At 43.1% G+C, this 17909-nt stretch overlaps 1 protein-coding gene across 5 annotated transcripts in view; it reads right to left on the bottom strand.

Annotated features, from left to right (window-relative positions):
* Positions 1-17909, bottom strand: part of nrxn3b (neurexin 3b) — a 305979-nt gene that overhangs the window by 66648 nt on the left and 221422 nt on the right. For all 5 annotated transcript variants that reach the window (XM_075459083.1, XM_075459079.1, XM_075459081.1 and 2 more), the window contains one exon: positions 12791-12972. In XM_075459083.1, coding sequence (XP_075315198.1) covers positions 12791-12972 — 182 coding nt within the window. The remainder of the gene's footprint in view (positions 1-12790; positions 12973-17909) is intronic.

Below are 17909 nucleotides of genomic sequence, written 5' to 3'. Positions count from 1 at the left end.
TTCCTCAAAACCCTCTCTTATACTCATCTGTATCTTAAAGCTACACAGCTGGGGGAAAAAAAAGGATTTTGTAGGTTTGTACAAATCTTGCTCCTTTGTTGATTTAAAAATTAGTCACCACTTGTACTTCATAAAACAAAATACCTAGTCCTTTTCACTAAACTTTTATTACTTATAAATCAAAGATAACTCTACATACACTGTAAAGAATTTCCCTGTAAAATTACAGTAAAATACTGGCAGCAGGGACGCCAGTATTTTACTGTTATTTTACAGTGCAACTACTGTTATTTATTTTAACAGTATATTACCGTTTTTTGGATTAAAGTATATGACCGTAGAATTATGGTAGGTGTTGTAGTTATTTTACAGTGCAACTACTGTTATTTATCAAACAGTATAATACTGTTTTTTGGATTACAGTACATGACGGTAGGATAACTGTGTTTTAGGTAATTTTACAGCGCATCTACCGTAATTAATTTAACAGTATAATAACAAATTTTGGATTTGGACAGCAATTCATTACAAATACTGTTTTATGCTGTTAAATTACAGTTATCTACTGGTATCGTTAAATGACTGATTTAACTGTTAATTTACATGTGAGGGATGTATATTCAACAGTATTTTACAATTATTGTCAAATACAGTCGGATACTGTTGTAAATCCACCGTAAATATACAGCAATTCGTTACAGTGTATGCTTTACATAAGCAGAATACAGTGAGGCTCCTGTTTTCATCATATGTAAAAGCTCAGTAAAGGAGCTCTTTTAAACTGTTCTTGATTCAACCCGTGATCCTGAAATCCTAGAAAAAAACCCAACCATAAACAAGATAGAAAATTCTGTAACCAGTCCACACGCACGCACACAAACTCCTCAGAGTCGTATGTCATCGGGATAAAAAGGTCACGACCCTATTGATCACACTGGACGCCGCATCGGACTACTTTCTGTTGGAAGCTGCCGCCTCTTCGGAGCCTCCTTTGACCCGTAAGGAAATGTGTGTATACGTGTGTATGCGTGTGTATGCGTGCTGCGGTGCTGAGAGAGCACTTTGCAGAACAGGATCTTTCACTAAAAATAGAAAATATGCTTTTTTTTTTTAACTTCACCACAATAAAAGGACAGAGGAAGTGACTGGGGGCAATTCAGCAGGAGCGTAAGAGATGTGGGGATAGAAGACTTAGCTGTCATGTCCTTGGCCGTCTGCCTCGATGCCTGCCCAGAACGTTTGAGGATCAATAGGACTGTGGCACACACTCTGTAACCCTTCAGTGCTTAGAATAATTCTTTAAAAGAGCCGAGCAGGAAGTATCTTTTATGCCCGCAGATTGGTGTTCTGATGATCCCAGCTTCTTGCTCCTTTTTTAAAAGTGCCTTTTTGCCTACTGTCAATATAGCTTTGTCATGGGGAGAGTCAGTCATGGTAGGATTAAATAAATACAAACCCGTGCTCAGTAAAATAGCTTCCCTTCAACACTCGCTCCTTCAGGAAGAGAGCTTCCCTCTCAAACTTGATCCCCTCATTTTTTTTTATATCAGTGCGAAATAGACGAAAACAACTTCTTGCTGCTCTTTTTTTTTCTTCTAACCAGCAGGTGCTTAATCCTTAACGAATACATATGCAGTGTGTGTGTGTGTGTGTGTGTGTGTGTGTGGTGAGCCAATCTGCCGCACCGTCACTGGCACTGAAGACAGATTTTCTTTTACGCTAGATTTATTTTTTAATGTTGACGTTTATCACCCGAGCAGCCCTGCAATTTGTCAGACCCCCCCCCCTCGTCATCTCATCAATAAGGGAGTCTATTTCCTAAAATGTTAATCTTTTTCTTTTATCATCCTCTCTGCTTCTCTCTCCATCTCCGACTGCCCATTTGACTCTTTGGTGGTTCAGGCAAGAGGTGGTGAGTGCTGTAGCAGAGTAAGGCCGAACCTTGAGGGAGGATTTAGTAGAGTCTTTGGAGCTGAGATGGCAGCCATCCTTGCGCAAGACATACGCTTCCACCACTTCCAAATCCCTCTGATCTTTCATTAGGTCCTCATCACAAGCTATTCCACTCATTGCCCAAGCACACATAGCACTGCATCTTGAGCTGGATAAAAAAAATGTGATTCTGCTAAGTGAAATGGGATGCTTTGATCTTAGAGAGCATCTGTCTCCTTCTAATAAAGAGACTGAAACACAGAGCTATTTGTTCTAAGGATTTGTGGTGGGCCGGAACTAAGAAGTTGATATGAGAAACATATCTGTTGATATTGTGGACATATCCAAATACATGCTTTGTACTCTAATGCAAAAAAGGCATCATTACAGAGAAGTCAGAAGCTTGAGTCATCTGCTATATGCTCTCGGTAAAACACCAAGATTTCCACAGCATACGTTTTTGCCTCCTTTACATTATACCCAGAAGCAACTGTTGAAGATTTCCAGGCAGAAGAATTCATCTCACAAATTCCTCATCTAGTTATGTAACGAACAACTGCAGGCATTGTCCAGACCTGACTTTGCTGAAATTGCCCAGAGTTCATGTGCTAAAATAGCACGTTAACTAGCTCGTCGCTAACTCGAAATGAACAAACAACCACTAATTTCTAGCGTTTGAATGCAGCAAATGCATCCGGTTCACACGCCAGTGGTGCCGCGAAAGTGGGCACAGCTCACGTTTTCCAGAAACACTCACAACATTTCACATGGGGGGTCTGAAACTGATATCAACAACTCATGGAAAAATCAATAATTAGCAAAAATTGCGATCCAACACAACCGCAAGATATAGAGTTATGTCATCCATTCGTGCTGTCCTTGCTTACAGGGCCGATCCCCTGCGAGGTAGTGGTAGACAATTGACTTTTGCTCTTTATTCCCTGTAACCCTAGGAGCAGTGAGGGTCTTCTTCCAGAGGGAAAGGATTTAATTGGCTTTTTATAGCAGGTGCACCTGTGATTAATAAAACCTGTGCAAACACATTGCTTTTGGTGTAAAAACTGTATTTGACTATGAAGTAACTGATCTAAGGGTTCTTTGTGAAACTGTGATCACGAGTAACTTCTTTTAGGTTATTCATCTACAATGCTTTAAAGTCACAAAAGTGTCACAAAAGTTCAACTTTTTAAGCTGCATTAGGGTATTGGTTCCAATAGTCCTTCCTTTTTGGTAACTCAACAGAGTTGTTTTTGTTCATATTTCATCTTCTTAGCTAGCTCGTTAGACTTATTTTTGACCTCAGCTTTGTTCTGACATGGAGGATGTGCTAACCCTGCAGCCTCCTGTGACTGTATGCGATGACAAGGGCTATGCTAGTTAATGATGGTCATTAAATATCTTCAAAGGTGTTGTTTTCTAAGCATGTAAAGTAGAGACAAACCTGTTGTGGCACAACTTTGACTTTGTTTGACTTAAGATGCTTTTAATTTCACAGCATACGTGAAAAATCCTTGCTTCCTGCTCTCAGCTAAAGGAAGTTCACCTAAGGAAACATACTTTGACAAAATTCCTCTACTCTTATCATCCTGCAACGTCATCATGTTTCTGTTTCTGCTGCTGTAGTAATTTTAGCACCAAAAGCTAAGGTTAAAGTTAGTTCCACGGCTAAGCTAGCCAGACCAACATTAGCTTACCTTGCTAAAAGGCTAGTTTTAGTCTCAGAAATAGCTTGTTTTTCATAAGATATTAGAGAACTTCCATAGTTTTAAACATTGTGGTTTTTGCGGTAACTTCAATAACAAGAACAGTAATTATCATGATAAAAAAAATCTAAACAGTTTAGCAAGCTCTCTTGTTTAGTTTGGAACTTAAACAAGGTACTCATGGCTAATCTAGCTATTAACTTAATGTGAAGCGATAAACTGCTGCTCAGTTCTGTGATTTACAGTTTGAAGTTCCTTTTAAATTGGGTGTTTCTGCTACATATTTGAATCTTGCTTAACATAATTGAATACCCGTGCTGTCCACTCCACAGGGAAGTCCAGGGTAATGGGAACGCGACCACAGCTGATTTGAGTGAAAATTAGCCTTTTTTACCCCAGGTAGATAGTAATTTAATTACATATTAAATATTTCGTATACAATGGACAGTTACTGATTTTTGAACATCAACTTTTTTATTTGATGATAAAACAGCCACACAATGACCACATTTTGGAAAGCATAGCGAGCGTGACCCTTAGACCTACCATGAGTTCTAAAAGAGTTTTTTTTTCTGCACTGCAGCTGGATTCAAAACGTTTCACGGACCAGCTTCTAGTGTTCAATCTAGGCTTAAGAGTGAAAACAGTAGTGCTGTGGCACTGATGCAGAAAAAGAAAGGCAGAGAGATAGGGTGGAGTAAGAGATACGAGGGAGAGCGGGTGGTGGGGCGTCAGAGTGAGACAGAGAAGCAACACTTAATTTGGAATTCACAGCCAACGTTTCTGTGTGCTGAGAACTATCTGAGCGAAGTTAGTCTCTGATTCTGCTCTGAATTCTAAAATATCCACATCTCACCATTTCTCTACCCCCGACTCCTTTCCTCCCACCCCTCCTTTTATTTTTTTTTCATTCAGACTTGTATTTATTCTACTTTTGAATGTACATGATCCTCTACTCTCTTGCTTCTTTCATCTTCTCTTTCTATCTCTTCAACACTGTGCGAATGGGATTCATGTCCTACCATGAAGCTGTGAAAACACAGGCATCCCCTCAGGATTTATCTGTCAGAGAGCAAAGACGATAGGAGCAGGCACACTGTTTGTTGTGTCTCATTGAATTTTTCATCTTAATCTTTGAAATATACATTGCCGAGGCCAGGGCTAACGCTACGGACCACATGGTTACATTGTAATAATATTTCCCTGTTTATTCAACTTGAGCAGTTATTACTTGCTGTTGGTTTTGTGAAATAGTGGCAGGCTGTTATCCTGAAGTGCCTTTGGTTGACATGACAGGCAGATGTCCCCGAAGAGCTCTCATATTATGTCTGAAGTGTCCGTTGCAGCGTGCCGCCGGGTGAAAAGGAGCCTGTGGAAATGTGTGTACACGCGTTTGATTTTCCGATACAAAGCAGTAGCAGAGAGGTGACAGTGAACAAGAGGGCGGAGCCAGAGAGGCAAAAAATAGAGTACAAATGCATGTTTTACATATGTTTGTGTGTATCCATGCATGGGGTGGGTGAGAAAATACAAGGCACAAAAAGGCGTTTGTTGTAATGTGCATTTACGTCTGTCTGTGCATCTTTTTCTGGGGTTTCAGTCAGAGGGAAGGTGCCTGCTGAAGATGTTAATCATTGAGAACAACACGCACCAAACTCTCACCTTGTTTCCTTGATTATTCCGTGTCAACTTGTGAATCTTGAGTGAACAGTGCTTTACCAAGAGGAGCACATAAGTGTAAATGTGTGTGCTATAAACTCTATGAACATAATAAATCTAGTGTTTGAGAGCGTTTGGCTATAAAGTGAGATGGCCAGCCCCAGTTTAGATTACTGTGACAAAAGAAAGTTTTCTCTCTGTACTGGATCTGGCTGTATAGATATAAAAACCAAACCTGCACCACCTCTTTCAAAGATTTCTAAGCCTGACACATTCACTTAAGGTGCATTTGGTTTCAATAATATTGGTCTTGCTAGGCGAGTTTTCACTGCTGTATTGAATAAGAATAAAGGATAAATAAAAATATACAAGTAGAGGGTTCAAAGTCCTGATGGCCAGGGGGAAGAAGCTCTTCTTCAGTCAATCTGTTTTGGCCATGCGGGAGCAGAGGCGCTTGCCAGAGGGCAGCCACTGGAAAAGTTTATCATTTGGGTGGTGAATGTCCTTCAGGATTTTCCTGGTTCTGGTCATGCACCACCTGGTGTGGTTCTCTTGCAGGATGTGCAGTGCTGACCTCATTGTGCATTCAGCACTGCGAATCACTCAGCCGTCTCAGGTGGCACAGGCGCTGCCTCGCCTTCTCCACCGGGGTGGAGATGTGCGTGGTCCAAGTCAGGTCCTCCGGGATGTGCACACCGAGGTACCTGAAGCTGTCAACTCTCTCCACCGGAGTCCCATAAATCCTGAGAGGAGTGTGATGCCTCCTCCAGATAGTCTGCCTCCTGCTGTTGGAGATCAGGCCTACATCACTGTATGATCCGCCAACTTTAGTACTCCTATTTGGACGATAGGCTAACTGAAGGGGGGTCGAATGAGGTGGTTAATGAAGCGCAGATGAAGTCCTTGATCAGTCTCTCACAGCACTTCATTACCACAGAGGTGAGTGCTACTGTCATTATGACAGGCAGGGCTGGTCTTTTAGGGGAGAGGGATGATTGTGGACCTCTTGAAGCAGGCAGGAGTGAGCGTGGGACAGGTTGAAGATGGAGGTGAACGTAGGGGTGAGTTGCACAGCACATGATTTCAGTGCCCACCCGGGGATGCCATCCGGACCGGCAGCCTTCCTGATGTTCACGCGTCTCAGAACTCTCCTCACCTCCTGCCCTGAGACGGACAGTAAGCAGGTCTCACAGGTCAATGCTGGGCTTATCCGCATTAGTGTTAGCAGCCGTTAGCAGCCGTTAGCAGCCGTTAGAGCGTGGGCAGAATTGGGCAGACCAGCATCTGTCCTCCCTCGTTGCCGGGGCTACCGTCCTTAGGATTTGTTTGTATTCTGGCATGAGGAAGATGGCAACTTGGTACCGTGTATAACAGTGATCCAGCGTGTTAACACCTCTGGTTGGACATGTCACATGCTGGGAGGAGTTCGGCATCACCTCGGTCAGATTTGCCTTATTGAAATCCGCAGCCGCGATGAAGGCAGCGTCCGGGTGCTTGCTGTGGTGTTTGCTGATAATGTCACCTCCTTCCTTGGCTTTGCCAGATTCCTCGGCCCTGCCTATGCCAAACATGGAGAAAGTCTCTGCAGGAAGAACGGCGTGATATTGCACTACGGGGAGGCCAGCCGTGTCTCGGTGAAACAAAAGAATGTTACAGTTCCTGTATGTCCCTTTGGTAACGCACTCAGGCCTTGATCTGGTCTAGCTAGTTGTCCAGGGACTGAACGTTGGCCAGGCGGAGCAGGCATACGTAACGCCCGGGAAAAATGATGGAGATGGCGTAGCAATGTGCAACAGTATGCTACAATCATACCTGAGGAGTGCGGTAGACGGTGATGAAAGAGGACACATAAAAAAGACATGAATAACCAAGAAAAAATTCATTGCATACTTTTTGGAAGTTTTTTTCTTTCTCCAGTTCCACAGTCATTTCATCCCTTTTTTGTTTCTAGTTTCTCAGCAGCTTCAAACTGTTAATGCAAATCTACAAATGGGGTGCATAATTACCAAATATAAATTGGGATGTCTTATTAATTAAACTGATTCCCAGAAGAACATTTAATTTATTAGCTACCCAGCAGGCAATAGAGAAAAATAGCTCTGCCCTTATAATCTGCTATAATAGTTATGATCTAATGATAAAGTGTGATACCGATACTGAGTTTTTTTTGCTTTAACAATAAATCCATTTCAACAACACCTGCCCTTTTATATCTGAATAAATAGGCATGTCCATGTTGTCTATTTTGAGGATGATGCAAAGCAATGATGACAAGTGTCCCGGTAAGCCACATGCAACAATGAGCCACGATTCTCGACATCTGGACTCCAAAACCAAAGCAGCTAATTGGAAGTTAGTCATGATTTCAGAAAAAAAAAAAAAAAGACACAACTGGAATGAAGTGGTACTGGAATCCTGAGATATCCAGAGCTGATGGAGCTGGTGTTAAAAGAGAGAAAGGTCAATTATAAGAGCACTGTTTTGAACTTTAAATAATGTATCATTGGATTGTACATCATGGGTACTTGGAGGCAAAAAGGTCAGCTTCCAAAGCTAGTGTTTGTGGATGGTGATATATCCAACAGCTAACTCAAGAGGTCCTCTTAAAAATTTAAATTAAAGCCTAAAACTACAATCTATCATTTAATATATGATATTTCTGCGAGAGGTCTGTGCCATTAGGTCACAAAAGATAATCAAAAGCAGAGATCTTAGTTCTACCACACAGGGCATCGCTTGTACGACCACACCTCAATCTAGTTTGTAAGCAAAACACAGCTTTGAAATACCAAATGGAAGTAAGCATAAATTAACCTGTGTAAGGTTCACAGCTTCGTATAACTCACACACATGTCCACTCACCATCTGGCACTGTGGGCAATGTGCAAGTTAAAACAAGCCGGCTGTTAACATAAAACAGAACCTACATCACCAGAAAAATCTAAATAATCCAGCAGATGACTCTTCAGATGCTGTTCAGCCTACCAACAAAGTAACGCCGACTGTATAAGCTGCAAAGAAAGACAAATTCTCCCAGTTCTTTATTTCTGTGCGGGGAATCGAATGTGGGAGGTAAGAAAATAAGAAGATGTAATGTTATCAGAGGCCACGAGCCGTAAACGTGATAATATCTATCTTTCCCTGCCGAGGTAGAGTAACTTGATAGAGGCAATACATTGCTGGCCACATACGCGCTGATGCACACAGGTACACATCAAACATCTTATATTAGGTCTGTCAGGAGGAGAGCGAAACAGGGAAGTGGATGGGGAAGCAGACACCGTTCAAGATAAACACAGATATGGAGGAGAGGTGATGGATGGGTAAAGGGAGACAGAGTAAAACGTGCGCTCCTGCATAAATTTATCAAAACATATATACATCTGTGCATGTATGCAGATAATGCTGAACAAAAAACAATAGACACGGCATGCTGTGTTACACGGCACTTGGCATCCACAGCCACTCATCTCATTCCACATCTTGTTTCTGAGTGTCTGCGTCCAGGTTTTCAATTATCCAGCAGGCGCACCTCCTCTTCCCAGTGAATTAGCATGAGAGGAAAAACTCAAGTGGGTAATGAAATTCGATGTGGTGTTGCTCCATTAGAAAATAGGAGCCTGATTGATTGTCATGTTTGTCATTGCCGTGTTTCTGAGAGCGAGTGAAATTGAGGGACTGCGGTGGAGATGAGAATCTATGTTTTTTACATCCTGGGTGAGATGTGATGTTTATTGGGGGGGGGTGTAAAAAATAAAAAATTCTATCTGGAGCACTCATTAGGGACATTAAGATTTTCATCATAAAAAGTTTGTTTCACTCAAATCGAGGCTCTACGACTCCATCTAATGTGACTTTGAGTGACGCTTGTAAAAAAATCCTTCTGACAGCACTCCAAACTAACTATAAAGTACTTTTTTAAATAATAAAATGCTCAAATGTGTTCACTGCACTGACCTTCATGGAGCGCAGCACGTTTCTTACTCCACCTGCTTTATGGATTGTAACGTAGCACTTGTCTTTTGTTTCGCCTTGCTCTTGGGCTCTTTGGTTTTCTTGAATGAAAAGCAAAAGAGCTCACACACACTAAGCTTAATGGAGCTATTTCAGCTCCAGCTTTGCATGCCTCGCAACTGCAACAACATCGTCGCGGGGGTGAGGCGGATCCAGCTCGAGCCGAGTCAATGTGCTCATTTCCTTCTGACATCATGCCCACTGACAGGTGCAGTGAAAAACATCGATTGTCTTATGGAACTGGCAACTCGCGGCACGTGAACGCGTCGGTCCTTGAAGCTGATGTGCTGGAAGGGTGAAGAAAATGAGGAAATTGAGAGGATGTGAGCAACTTTGACGACAGCTAGAAGTGGCGACAGGCTAATGGGCGGCCATGGCTCATTGGTTGCACACGGGCAACGAAGGCTGGCTCATGTTTTCACCTCCAGAGTCATCACTGCCCTGTGACGTCTGTTCATGGTAACAGTTCAGTCTCTGATTTTACCTGTTCAGTGAGCGTGAGTGTGTCTGTTAAGTCTCCAGTTATCTTCCTCATATGCAGTCCCTGTTGAGAGACTGTGCGACTCTCATCCAGCACATACAGTATGTGTGTGTAGACTTGAATCCATAACATTAACATTGTCACTGATCACTGTTCACAAGCCCCCTTTTTACATAATCTTACGCTAAAAGGTCGTCCGTGATATAAAGGTGCTCGATGTGACAGCTTGCATTGAGTTCAGGTAATCTCCTGCTATAATCAGCACGGAGTGTCCATCGTAGGCTCTGCATTCAGATTAGGTGAACTCGGAAATGAGGTGCTCGCAGCGGCAAAACGGTCTTGCCGCTCTGCAAAACGCCCCCAAATTGCCCCCCCTTACGCTTTCAAACCAAGCGTGCGGTTGTTCTTAGCAGCTAAAATGGAAATGCTGACAATCAGCATTTTAACTCACGATTGCCAAACAAGCCGTGAGCTCGTCACGCAGAAGAGATAATGAGGAAAGCAAAGACGAGAGAAGGAACAGGGAGAGTCTGCGATTAGCTCTCGCCTGGAACGTCGTGTCAGTTTTTCTCTGCGCTCAGAGCTCTGCATGTAAAGGAAACTGACACGGAGAACCTTTTTTGTTTTTTTTAAATATAAAGCAGAGGTTACTTGTGTCACAGTGAAGGTGAGTGAAAGACCTGCTTACACTCCATTGTGAGGTTTTAACATGATTTAAGCGAGAGTATTTATAGGCCGGGAAAATCTACACTGGAAAAAATCTAAGTCTTACCAAGTATATTTGTCTCATTTCTAGTCAAAATATCTCATTACACTTAATATAAGACACAACTGCCTAACAAGTACTATTTCAGCCAGATATAGGGACTTGTTTGAAGACAATACATCGTGAATATCTTGTTAAATGAAAAAGTCAAATATCATATGAAACAAGCTTTTTTTCACATTTGAAGAGGTTTTTAAGCTAATTTCAAGATCACTTTTATCTCAAAAGTCCTAAATATCACATCCTATTGACAAGCTGATTTTGACTAGTTCCATTGGCAGATTTTTTTGCTTATTTCAAGCAAAAACATTTTGTATTTGTTGTTTTTCTTACTTATTTTAGGAGGGTCATTTTTTCCAGTGTAGCGTCATCCAAAAAACGATATTTTCCATTTTGTTGACTCTACCGTGTCGTATATTCAGCTATCAGAGACGCTTAAGTGTGACGACCACGGGATGCAGCGTGCTGATGCTCAAGAAGTGACCTAATAATTGTAAAGGCTGAGGTGATAGCTCTGGGCCTGATAAGACCTTTAGTTAGACATATATCCAGAATTGGCAGCCATAATGCTTTTAACCTTTTCCTCCAGATTCATTACTGAAAGCAAACCGCTGACAGCAAAGACCTGATGACTGCCATTAGGAATTATTATCCTCTGGCATTTCAGTGAAGTCTCTCCTATGTTCAAAGCATCATCACACATGGAACATCCAGAGACGGCCACGTTGTTTTAGCTGCAGTATAGACTACGTCCCATATGGCTCTAACCTTCTCTTTAATACGCCCTCAACTACAGAACTGTACAATCTAATGTGGGTCGGATTTTCTCAGAAAGTAACTAATCAATTTATGACTAAATATCCACTCAAGGTCCAATGAATTATTGACTGTTCACACCAGTGGTGAAAAATCCATCCTTCCTCATTTGATTTGTGTTCAAATGTAATTGCACCTGTGAAGCACCTTGCTTTTTGTTACCTATAGTTTAAGGCTGTAATCGCTGTTAATGTTAAATGAAACCTTCTTTGTTTGTACACCCTTGGTTGTCAATGACTCATCTGAAATATTCGCAGTGCAACGTTCCCCCGTGTAGCTGAAAGAAAGTACACTCAGTTCACAGCACGCTGCTTCTCTGAATGAGTTTGTGAAAATTTCCGGTTGCTTTTTCCTATTAATACATTCATTAGCGTGCGAGAGTGGAGGAATGAAGACATTCAGTGCTCAGCGACTCGCGGCCGAATTATAGGAGATACCCTGCTTGGCTAACTTTGCTGGCTTATCTGAGATACAGAATTAAAAATGCATTTCTTTTCCTTCCTTTGGAGGCTCCTGCAATTACCCAGGCGGCTGGGAACGCGCGGGAGGCGTTTTCCCACATCACCCACGCAATTTACTGTACATCTCCATCATTCTCCCTTGATCCACGCCGCTCCGCTTCTTCTCCTCGCCGGAAAAACACACGCGCGCAAACACGCTTCTGCTTCTCTGTTCTGTAAAGGCGGCTCAAAACTGCTCGTTGTTGGCCCGCGTCTTTCCAGAGCAGATGGCTGCTTTTTCTGCGCCACATGGCAGGCGCTCGGGAGACGATGGGGAGCTCTTTAAGAAGAAAGAAGACTTTCAATCTGCTTTAGCAACTGTAGCCCCTCCTCATCATCACATCACATTTTTCCGCACGGCGTCAGCAGCAGCTGACACCACCTCGTCATAGCCTCGCTGCAGCGGTTTGACGCCCTGCCTTCATTTGGCTGCTCTTGATGATTATGTTAATACTTAATGCTTGGGTGAACGAGTCAAACACAAGGTCGCAGTGTGAGATTATTAAGATGCTGCACGGGCGCTCTATCTACTGGCCAGGAACTCCATCTGGCAGCGGCCTGTTATTCATTTTTATTTTTATCATATTTCTCCAACATATGGGAAAACACTGCATATATATGGAGGGCTGCATTCATTATTCATGCTGAGTGTTAGTTGGAATGTGGTGGAGTGTACAGGAGTGAGTTATGCGTTCGTTTTTCTTCTATGGTCTGCAGACTGGTCTGAGCATCGTGGGCGGATTTTGCCCCGAGGTTCGCATTGTGGAAATGAACGGCTCGGAGCTTTTGTTGCCGGTCGTCACCTCGGGTTGTAATCCATGAAAACGTTTGACTGCTTCAAGACAGCCGAAAAAAAACAACTAAACAACAAAAAGAAGCAGTTGAACAATGAGGCCGAGTGGGTAAGAGTAATACGTACAACGTGGAGCATGATGTAATCGCCCAGACGTGGGGCGCTGTCGATGCGGACGAGGATGCCGTCTTTGATGGTGGTGCTGAAGCCCACCGCCAGCCGGTCCGTCCGCGTGCTTGGCCTCTCGTTGTTGGGCCACGTGTAGGTGATCAGGCCCCCTCCTTTGCCAAAGATGTAGGTGGTGCCAGCTGTGGTAAACAGAGACAAACAAAAGCAGCAGGAATTAGACGCGCTGACGATGAAATGAACACAGCTTAAATCTGAGACCAAAAAGGTTTGGAGGACAAAGCGTCCACAGGCGAGATTTTTTTCTGACAACACAAGAGGTGCCGCGACATTAAAACACTGATGGTAACTGTGACTTTAAAGAAAGAGATATCGATACAGTGTCGAGAACACGCCCTCAGATCCCATAGTTAAGCTGCTGTAGGCCTAGACTGCTGGAGGAGCTCATCTGTCACACCTTTCCTCACTTTACTCTCTTTTTCCCCTGTTTAATTTCTCAAATGATATTATGTACATGTGACATTATTGTGGTCATTAACTCGTGTTTCCCTGTTCCAACAGATATCCTTTGAATGGTGTTACAGTGGTTTTTTTCCCCTCTTTTCTGTCTTCTCAAACCCCAGCTGGTCGAGGCGGAGGCCACCCTTCCTGAGTCTGGTTCTGCCAGAGGTTTCTTCCTGTTATAAGGGAGTCGTTCCTTTCCACAGTCGCCTCAGGCACGCTCAGGACGGGAGATTGGACTGAAGACAAGTTTCGGAGCAATCTGTTGGTTTCCTTAGCAAGGAAATAGTTTTTGAATTGGCTCTATATGAATGAATTGGATTATTTTATAAATAATTATGATTACAATGAATTGAATTCCAATTGGCTTGAATTGGACTTTATTATTTAAGTGCCTTGAGATGACATTTGTTGTATTTGGCGCTATATAAATAAAAATTAATTGAATTGAATAGATGATCTCGTGATTTCATTCGCTGATAAAGTCAAAACATGACTTTGGAGTTTTTGCAACATTTCTACCATTTCTTATTATTCTGTTGCAAAAGAAAGGAGACAAAGATTCATAAAACAAAAGTGAATTAGTTTGAATGTAATATACTTTTCCAAGTTCTCTACAGAAATTGCGATAATGTCTCTGTTTTGAATGCTTTTGTCCACCATAATAATGCCAATTGGACGCCATGACAGTTGATTATGGGGTAAATTAAGTGAAATCCCCTTATATCTACCTAACTGCTGCTACAATGAAACTGTGCCTTGTTCTATTTTAGGATTTTAATGATATTCAGCCAACACCGCCTTTTTGGGTAGAAGTCAGCAGCTCCCCAGACTCCGTCTCTGCCTATCAAGCTCTTAAATATAGCCCCTTTCCAGGGAATAAGAGCCAGTATGGCCAGGATGGGATAAGTCTCCCAATCCTTATGTATTATATATGAGACCTGCAACCAAAGAACAAAGGTTGGCACAGTGAAGGAGAAAAGGGGGTGGAAGTAAGGCCGGGTTCACAGATCGAAGAACTTTCATTCGCTTTAATTTGACAAATGCAGCGTAGAAAAGGGGCCTCAGTACCAGCGGGGGAAGAGAAGCTCGGCAGAAATACTTGCTGTTACGTCAGCCTCGATGCAGATTTGTGGCAGATTAAAACCTCTGACTGGATCGAGCTTCGACTTAAGTCCAAGAGTCTGTGAAAAGTGTTTAGCAAATTTCCTTTTCTTTTGTGATTCACGATGAGGAAAAAAAGCAAAAAAAAAAGCTAAGTTTCATCATTTGGATTCAATTTCAACTTCGGAATGTTCCCTAAGGTGCGGCAGAATTAAGGCACTGAGTCCTTGAGCCGCTTAGCCAGCTTGTTCACATTTAGGCAAAGATAATCAAGTGATCAAAGGCATTAGACCGACTGCAGATACGCAACGGAAATGAGTGTGGGAGGAAAAACTGACTCCTGTGGCCCGGAGAGAGTGGAAAGTATTTGGCCCAACTCAGAGGCTGACAGGAGATTGCAAATGAAGTCGGTGAGTTCTTGCATCAATGTATTAATTCATTTTTTCTGCCTCCATCAACAATCTTCTTCTTCCGCATCACCTCCCAGAGCCCCGCCATTTCCACTCACTTCCTCTCCAAGTCACCTGAACATCTGTTTGGCCGTGTGATGGCTGCCCAGCTGTCTCACTGTTTCCCCTATGAAGCGGCCAACAATCTGCTCTGTGGTCCACAGTACCCTGGAGACTGCAAGAACATATGGATGAGAGGGACTACGGGAGAAGGAGAGACAGGCAGTGGCCAGATGAGCTTCTGTATTTGCCTTCAGGCACAAGAACAGGTTTGCAAAGCTCAGGTGTCAACACTGCACGCCACCAGCTACGTGCCACGAAAAGTATCTGAACAGGTGAAGCATTCCAGGCCTCAAACAACTGCTTCCCCTCCTGTAAGCAATAACAATACATTGATGAATCTCTTTGAGATTAGATCTTTTTTTTCCTGAACAGAAGCAGTGAAGTTGCTCATTCTAACAAACGAAAGAGGCAGCAGCCTGGAGACAGGCTGCCCCGGAACTGGCCCCGGTCGTCTCATTGATTCTAAGTTTTTTTTCTCGCAAAAAAGTGTCGAGGCAGACTTGGGATCAGTTTCCCAGACAAACGAGCAAACTTTGCATATCTCATCTAACACTCACTTCTTCTTTTTTCTTTCCCTCGAGGGGATGACGATGATGAGCAGCAAAGATACAAGCACCCCGGGGAGCCAATTATCACATTGAGCAGATTTGCTTAGTGTTTCAAGAAGACAACGTCGGGCACGAGGCGCACACGCTATCAGCTCATCGAGTGGCTCATGTGCATGCGCGCACAAACGGGCTCTAAATCACACCGTGCCGCTCAAAAAGGCGCGCATGCCTTCTCGCATACAATCACACGAGCGGGTGAGACCGAGCCAATGGAGAGGAGACGGAGAAACCGAGATCGCCATCGTGCAGCGCGCTTCCCTAACAACCTGCTGGGCCCAGACTGCTCCTGGACGCATTTACGCACCGTGAGGAAAACCCAACGCATGTCAACTCGTGCTGTCACTGCACGGCAAAAGTAGGGAGCGAGGCGTCTCTCCAAACTCTCCTGGAAATATTTAAACCGAGATACAGAATTAAAACCGATTGCTCTCAAAGCAGAAGCCTGGCCTAAGAAAAAGCAAGGTCAAGACTTCCATAACTTCACTACAGAAAGAGAGCTTTTACACCTAAGGGCGGATGTGCAGAGCTCCAATATAATTACATTTCACTGATTTTGCTGGGAGTCTCATTAGAGCACGAGGGCAAGTAATGGCATATTTGAAGATTTCCAGCATATTTCATATTTAGCAGTCTTGGTTACCTCAACTAACCCCTCTTTGGGCATTGACCCGGGCCCCAGACTGTTAATACACAACGGTTTATGAAAATAAGATTCAATTTAAAAGTGCAGCGAGAAATAAGGAGGATATTCACTTAATCGTTTTGTAAACAATACGACTTTTTCTGTGTCACAGAGAGGGTTATAGCTATGGCCTCGGTACAATACTGTACCTTGATTTGTTCGGTGAAAGTGCCACTTAGACTCCATTACCGCGTTTTACCCGGCTCAAATTACTCACCAGATTGTTCGACTCAAACTCATTTAGGTCTGATGGTTCACAATCAGAATTCCAGGGGTCCTGCACCTGAACATGACCGCACGCTAAAACAGCACTCCTGTGCACTCGATACTTTTTTTTTTTTGCTTGCGTCATCTATCTCAACAACAGCAGAAAATTTCCAATTCGGGAGGCCACTCGAAACACCAGACCAAGACAGTTCTGAAATGGAAGCTGCTGCAGCAAATTTGCGGATGACATTTAGCTCTGGAGGAGGGCAAACATAGCTCCACAGCAAAAGTTAGACTGTTAGCTTTTGTTGCAGTGGTGGCTATTGCTGGCAAAAACCTGCATGGAATCAGATATGAGCATCCCTCACTCCTGTCGTACAGCCACATATCCGACCTAGGACCACCTACTTGAGTGACATGAATAGTTTTTGAAAATCAGAATCAGCAATGAGATTTTATTGTCCATGCAGCCCCAAAAAACTCGACATGACTCACATCAGTGTGCCTCTGATGCTGGCCCTGTTTGCTCTGAGTTTCTTGGAAATAAAATATGCTTTGCTCTGTTTGATAAACATCTCTGTGTCCTTGTCATTTTTCCAATTTCTTTTCTATCTCTCTGCTATCGCGGTCGCATTTTCAGAGATGGACTTGTGACGATCCTTGCCAAACTGAGCGGTTCTTCAGCATTGAACATCAGAAATGATGGATTCAGCATGCACTTGGCTTCCAGAGCTACAAAGCTATAAAGTCTGGTGATGAGCCAACTGCGGGGAAAATATCATCAAAGGAATTAAATCTACTATCTAAACAGATTACTGCAAAGGATGATATTTTGGTGGATCAGAAGGGGCTTTCATCTACGTCTTTGAATAATGCAATCTTTCTATGGCCAGTGGGAAATCTTAAGGTAGCACGAGGCCACTCCATCGATTTGGAACTGACAGGATAAGATAGGAAGAAACCAGTATGTCCGGTGCTAATTTTTTTTTTTTTTATATTGCTCTGTCGCAGTTGGCAAAAGATTATGAGAAAATATCCCCCAGATCAGCCTTAAAAACTGACTGAGTTTAGTTTTTTGAAGTGAAGGCAATGCACCAATGCATCACTCTCCCATGTTGTGATTCATTGAATCTGCAGCCTGGGTTCAGTTTAGACACAAACGGTACATGAAAGAGCGGGTCAAAGCCTTAGCCTCTATTTCACAGAGGTCCCCTGAGGCGTGGCAGTGCAGACAGAAGGTCAGGACACCTGTCTGCAGGACAGATATGTCCTTCAGGCCCGAGACGCGACATTAGCCAACCAGGTGAAAACTGAAAGCAAAAGAAATTCATGCAGAGGCAGAAATCGCAGAAGGTCACCGCTTTTGATACAGTTAACCAGCAGGAAAAAGATGTGGGCGGAGCACGCAGGAAGACCCTTCGAACCACTGCTCCGACCATCAGCTCTACTGGGATAAAGAAATAAACATTTCACATTCATTGCCTAGTGGACTCTGCTTTCTCTAT

This window comes from Odontesthes bonariensis, chromosome 24, assembly GCF_027942865.1.
Source record: "Odontesthes bonariensis isolate fOdoBon6 chromosome 24, fOdoBon6.hap1, whole genome shotgun sequence".
Taxonomy (NCBI): domain Eukaryota; kingdom Metazoa; phylum Chordata; class Actinopteri; order Atheriniformes; family Atherinopsidae; genus Odontesthes; species Odontesthes bonariensis.
Note: the sequence above shows the minus strand (reverse complement) of the source record. Positions and strands in the feature narration are given on the sequence as shown.